This window comes from Charadrius vociferus, unplaced genomic scaffold, assembly GCF_000708025.1.
Source record: "Charadrius vociferus isolate BGI_N301 unplaced genomic scaffold, ASM70802v2 scaffold3423, whole genome shotgun sequence".
Taxonomy (NCBI): domain Eukaryota; kingdom Metazoa; phylum Chordata; class Aves; order Charadriiformes; family Charadriidae; genus Charadrius; species Charadrius vociferus.
Genome location: NW_009647527.1, coordinates 1 through 1,224, shown reverse-complemented (window position 1 = coordinate 1,224; position 1,224 = coordinate 1). Strand labels below are relative to the sequence as shown.

The following is a 1,224-nucleotide window of genomic DNA, read 5'->3' as shown; positions in this document are numbered from 1 at the left end:
TGACCTGGGTCCCATCCTTGACCTCCATTCTGGTCCCATCCTTGACCCCATCCCTGTCCTTGACCTGGGTCCCATCCTCAACCTCATCCCTGTCCTTGATCTGGGTCCCGTCCTTGACCCTGTCCTTGACCTGGGTCCATCCTTGACCTCCATCCTGGTCCCATCCTCAACCTGGGTCCCCTCCTTGACCCTGTCCCTGTCCTTGACCTGGTCCCATCCTTGACCTCCATTCTGGTCCCCTCCTTGACCCCATCCCTGTCCTTGACCTGGTCCCATCCTTAACCTCCATCCTGGTCCCATCCTCAACCTCATCCCTGTCCTTGACCTGGGTCCATCCTTGACCTGGGTCCCGTCCTTGACCTCCATCCTGGTCCCGTCTTTGACCCCATCCCTGTCCTTGACCTGGGTCCCATCCTCAACCTCATCCCTGTCCTTGACCTGGGTCCATCCTTGACCTCCATCCTGGTCCCATCCTCAACCCGGGTCCCCTCCTTGACCCCGTCCCTGCTCCCATCCTCAATCCTGGTCCCATCCTTGACCTTGCCCCCATCCGTATTCCATCTCCCCTCCAGGTCTCCAAGCAGGAGGAATTCTTCAACCTCTCCCACTGCCAACTGGTGACCCTCATCAGCCGGGACGAGCTGAACGTGCGCTGCGAGTCGGAGGTCTTCCACGCCTGCATCAACTGGGTCAAACACGACTGCCCCAACCGCCGCCTCTACGTGCAGGCGCTGCTGCGCGCCGTCCGCTGCCATTCCCTCACCCCCCACTTCCTCCAGATGCAGCTCCAAAAATGCGAAATCCTCCGTTCCGACTCCCGTTCCAAGGATTACCTTGCCCAAATCTTCCAGGATTTGACCCTCCACAAACCCACCCGGGACCTCCCTTCCCGCGCCCCCAAAGTGGGGCAGCTCATCTACCCCGCCGGCGGTTATTACCGCCAATCCTTGAGTTTTTTGGAAGCTTACAACCCCCGCGACGGTTCTTGGATCCGTTTGGCCGACCTCCAACTGCCCCGCAGCGGTTTGGGGGGTTGCGTGGTGGGGGGGCTTTTTTACGCCGTTGGGGGTCGTAACAATTCCCCCGAGGGCAACACGGACTCGGCCGCCATCGATTGCTACAACCCCATGACCAACCGGTGGTCCCCCTGCGCCCCCATGAGCGTCCCCCGCAACCGCATCGGGGTGGGGGTCATCGACGGTCTGATTTACGCCGTGGGGGGGT

The 1,224-nt window shown here is 61.1% G+C and overlaps 1 protein-coding gene across 1 annotated transcript in view; it reads left to right on the top strand.

Annotated features, from left to right (window-relative positions):
- The window catches only part of KEAP1 (kelch-like ECH-associated protein 1), a gene marked incomplete at both ends in the record, with an annotated part of 2,834 nt that extends 1,617 nt beyond the window's left edge, over positions 1 to 1,217 (top strand). Inside the window, one exon of the mRNA XM_009880799.1 lies at positions 573 to 1,217. Within this exon, the coding sequence (XP_009879101.1) occupies positions 573 to 1,217 (645 nt within the window). The remainder of the gene's footprint in view (positions 1 to 572) is intronic.
- Between the last annotated feature and the right edge of the window lie 7 nt (positions 1,218 to 1,224).